At 38.4% G+C, this 4635-nt stretch overlaps 1 protein-coding gene across 1 annotated transcript; it reads left to right on the forward strand.

The window, feature by feature from the left end:
- The first annotated feature begins 1940 nt into the window (after positions 1–1940).
- Positions 1941–3861, forward strand: LOC117675409 (olfactory receptor 1L4-like). Its single transcript, XM_034433990.2, has one exon. It carries the CDS (start codon positions 2000–2002, stop codon positions 2945–2947), a length of 948 nt encoding a protein of 315 aa, XP_034289881.2. The 5' UTR covers positions 1941–1999; the 3' UTR covers positions 2948–3861.
- Positions 3862–4635: the final 774 nt, after the last annotated feature.

Genomic DNA, 4635 nt, shown 5'->3' on the forward strand with positions numbered 1-4635 from the left:
GAAGGAGACTTTGAACCGAGAATCCGTAAGGAACTGAGTTCTGGTTGTGGTGTAAACTCACTGGCTAAATAATATGGAAGATTCACACATTCACCTTTTGTAACAGTCAGGAGAAGGGCTGTTGCTTCGGGGAAATGAATCATATGTCAGAATGCTCCAGACATAATCCATAGCTATCAACAAAGAGGCTTGGAAATGCATGGTGGAAACCCTTCTACTGCCACTACCCAGTGTATACAAAGATGGATAAGATGGGTTCTGCCAGTATAAGGCAGCCTGCTCTTTTTCCAATGCTACAGAACAGTCGTTTCAGAGAAAGAGGGAAATGTGCTATTGGCAAAGGAATTTTGAAGTCAACTCTGTAGGATCCTATGACATCACAATTAGTAGGTAACGTTTTTTTCTTTTTACATATGCATGCATGTGAAGTGATAGCATGAAGCTAGGGAGACCCATCGGGCAGGTAGATCTAGAAATCCTTACGTTCTACCTCTTGACAATCATGACCAACTGTATCTTTTTCTAGTTATCATTCTGGCCATTGTTTCTCAGAATCTCTAAGTTCTCTGGATTCTTGTTTCACATTCTCATGCTGCTGAAACTTCTCTGAAGTTGAAATGGAGAGCGTCATTGTGTGTTCAGAATGGCTGGTGGCAGAGGCAGAAATTGGTACAGAGGCAACTTTTCCTCCCATCTTGGTTGCCTGACCTTTCTTATGCTCAAATTTGGGAGATTTATAGAATAGCCTTCAGCATGAATTAAGAATTTAGGGAGAGTTATGTGTGTCCATTTAATTATTAAAGCCAGCATTCTGGGTCAGCAGGAGTCAGCCACCTGCTTATGGGAAGTCAACAAGCAAGAAATGAATAGCACGACAATCTTACAGTCATATTCCTCAATCAAGGAATTCTTTATTGGCGAAGTGTGATTGGACACACAAGTAATTTCTCTTTGGTGCATATGCTCTCAGTGTACATAAAGAAAAAATAAAATATATTCGTCAAGAATCATAAGATACAACACTTCGTGATAGTCATAGGATACTAATAAGCAATCAAATCATACTAGGGAACAATAAAAACAATATTAAGTTGTAAAGATACAAGCAACATGGATATAGCTATCAGTGGGAAGAGATAGGTACTAGTAGTTAATTTGACAGTGTTGTGGGAATTAGTTGTTTAGCAGAGTGATGGCATTTGGGGAAAAACTGTCCTTGTCAGCCTCCTCTGGAACCACCTGTGCTCCGCTGAACAAACACCACACGCACACACTCAAAGGTGAAGCTATCCGGTTTAATCGTAGCTTACACGGTGACCATACAGTAAGCGCTGAAGTTTTCTGATGAAAAACAAAGTCGGAGACGCCCGATTCCTCCGCTTATCTGGCTTTATAGAATGCCCCCTAAGTGCCCCTCCCTTGCTCAATTGTGCATTTAAAGTGACCGCGCTATTTAATCCTTCAGTTACTTCCGGATCTCGCTGTCCCTTGTATTGAAGTCCGTTTGTTTCCTTTGACATCGTTTTATTGACCGTTATATATTTTTATTCCATTCCTAATAAGCTCCAACATGGAATGTGCTGTTTTTCACAGCAGCTTTTCATCACTACTCGAGATATTCTGTGAATAAAAGAAATTAAACTAGTTTTTGCCCCAAAGTAGCTTATTGTAGGATTGAATGACTTTTATACTAAGCAGTACAGAATACTAAATGCCCAACTTAAATCTTCACCATTACAACTTCTTCCTTATGAAGTAAATTTTATGTAAGTCTTTATCATTCCCAGGCATATAATGAGACAAATAATTTCCCCCCTATTTTTTGGAATATTCTTATATTTGTTGAATCAAATATTGTCTTAAAGAAGAGAAATTACTGTAGCAGTTACTGTCGTGTCTAAAGTATGTTTTTCTCCTTTTCTTTCCTTAGGGGAAATACAGGCCAGAGATGTAAACATAAATGCATTTTTATCCATCTGATTCCATTTTCGGATGAATCATGAAAAAACATCAGGAGAATCAAACCAACTTTGCAGGATTCATCCTTCTGGGTTTCTCCTCCTCACCAGATCTCCAAGGATTTCTCTTTCTCATCTTTCTCTTTATGTACTTGCTTTGTGTGTTAGGAAACCTCTTAATAATCTTATTGATCTTCTCTAATGCCAGTCTCCTCTATGCGCCCATGTATTTGTTTCTTTCTCAGTTGTCATTGGCTGACATTGGATTTACTTCTTCAATTGTGCCTAAAATGCTGCAGAGCTTGGTGTCTCAGTCAAATACCATATCCTTTAGCGGTTGCTTAACACAGTTGTATTTCTTTGTGATATTCTGTACGGCAGATAACCTTCTCCTGGCCTCTATGGCATATGACCGCTATGTAGCCATCTGCCGACCTTTGTATTATACCAGAATCATGAACTATAAATGTGCTTTACGATTAGCTGCTATATCTTGGCTCTTGGCTCATGCCCATTCTTTGCTGTATGTACTGTTGGTATCTAATTTTACATTTTGTAATTCCCAGGAAATTCCTCATTTTTTCTGTGACGTCCATCCGTTATTGAAGCTCACCTGCTCTGATACCTCATTAGTTGAAATGGTCTTAGTCAGTGAAGGTTCAACTGCCCTTCTTGGGCCCCTCTTATTCATTCTCTTCTCCTATATCTTCATCATATTCAAGGTGATGAAGATTCCATCTAGATCTGGGAAGTACAAGGCCTTCTCCACTTGCAGTGCCCATCTTACTACTGTGACCTTGTTCTATGGATCTCTGATGGGCACCTACCTTCGCCCATCCCATACCTATTCTGGGACCCAGTTGAAAGTGGCCTCAATAGTATACACAGTGGTCATCCCATTACTCAATCCTTTCATATACAGCCTGAGGAACAGTGAGATACATACGGCCACAAAGAAGTTATTTACGAATTGGTTTCAGAAGAACTGAGTCAAAGAAAAGCTGCAGTTGCCATGGGAGAAGCTCTGAATCGGTGTGAAAAAAAATGATAAATACAGCAATCAGTAGAAAGGTGTCTGATGTTCTCTGACCTTTCATCTTTTTCATGCTTTCATTATTTCATATGCATAAAATTACAGAACGTGGTAACCAGTTCCATTTGTTGTCTAAAACCGTTTAAAACTATTGGTCAGTATAAAAGACACATGACTGAAAATTATTAAAATTATTAAAATAGTATAGTGTAAAAATTACGGGAGTGCTTTTGGGAACTCTGGCTTTTAAATTTAAAAGGATAGAGGTAGAATATTTATTTTGTTCTTGCCACATCCTTAATGTCCCCATATCTCTGTAAGTCTGTTTTACAAAAATGGGGAAGGAAATGTCTTAATGCCTAAGGAAAAATCTCTTTATTTTCTAGTATGACCCTTTTTAAATTATTTTTTTCTTCTGCTCTCAAATAGGTTATTTCCAGGTTATTTCTATAGGGAAGATATACAGTAATTTTCATACAAGCTCAATTTCAGGCTAAGGTCATCCTAAACACCTTTCCCCACGATTAATTATCAAGGTTTCCTCTTTTTGAATCACACCTTTTTGAAACAAACTTTGCATCTTTCACATCTCTCTGCCTGTGCCAAATCCCCATCAAAGCTTTCCTGTATGTACAATTTGTCTGTGACAGCTGTTGTTGACTGTGTTTTCTTCCCACGGCTAAAGCTGAGCAATTTAAAAAGAGTTCTCTGTTGCATCTTCTTTTGTGAAATAAAACTGGAATCTAAACATTTCTGCTTTCTCAATAATTGAATTCTTCCATTTCTTTCAACGTGATGTCTAAAAACAGTATAGTACAAGGTACCAATGTAAATTTTCAAATCAGTCAAAATAAATTTAAAATTACCCAATGCCTGTTTCTATCATACTTAATACAGTTTAAAACATTTATTAAAAGGGACTGTTTTCTTTTCTGTCTGCCCTTATATCTCTGTGTATGTTTCTATTCCTTTGTCAGAGCTGCCCTCTTAAAATGTTTACACTTTGCTGGTGTAGATTTTCTCACCTTGGTTCTCTGCAGATGGACTGAATTTCAACTCCCACAATGATTCACTCACTGACCCCAGGATTATTATGTCCATGTGGGAGGGAGTGGATAGTAGGCTTTCTTTTCCAAGATGATAATTTTACAGAGCTGGGGAATTTCTCAAATATATAGAGATTGCTACTTTAATTTCGATCATTCTGTTTTGGTTCTGGATTAATAGATACAGGGCTATTGGACTTAGATCTATCTCTATCTCTATCATCTCTCTCTCTTATCTCTCTCTCTCATTTCTCTCTTATCTCTCTCTCTCTTATCTCTCTGTCTTATCTCTCTCTCTTCTTTCTCTCTCATCTCTCTCTTCCCTCTCTCTCGTCTCTCTCATCTCTCTCTCTCTTCTCTCTCTCTCTTCTCTCTCTCTCATCTCTCTCTTCTCTCTCTCTCATCTCTCTCTTCTCTCTCATCTCTCTCTTCTCTCTCTCACTTCTCTCTCTCTCTTCTCTCTTCTCTCTCATCTCTCTCTCTCTTATCTCTCTCATCTCTCTTCTCTCTCATCTCTCTCTCTCTTCTCTCTCATCTCTCTCTCTCTTATCTCTCTCTTTCTCTTTCTCTCTCTCTCTCTCTTATCTCTCTCTCTCTC

This window comes from Pantherophis guttatus, chromosome 2, assembly GCF_059756535.1.
Source record: "Pantherophis guttatus breed Tessera chromosome 2, ASM5975653v1, whole genome shotgun sequence".
Taxonomy (NCBI): domain Eukaryota; kingdom Metazoa; phylum Chordata; class Lepidosauria; order Squamata; family Colubridae; genus Pantherophis; species Pantherophis guttatus.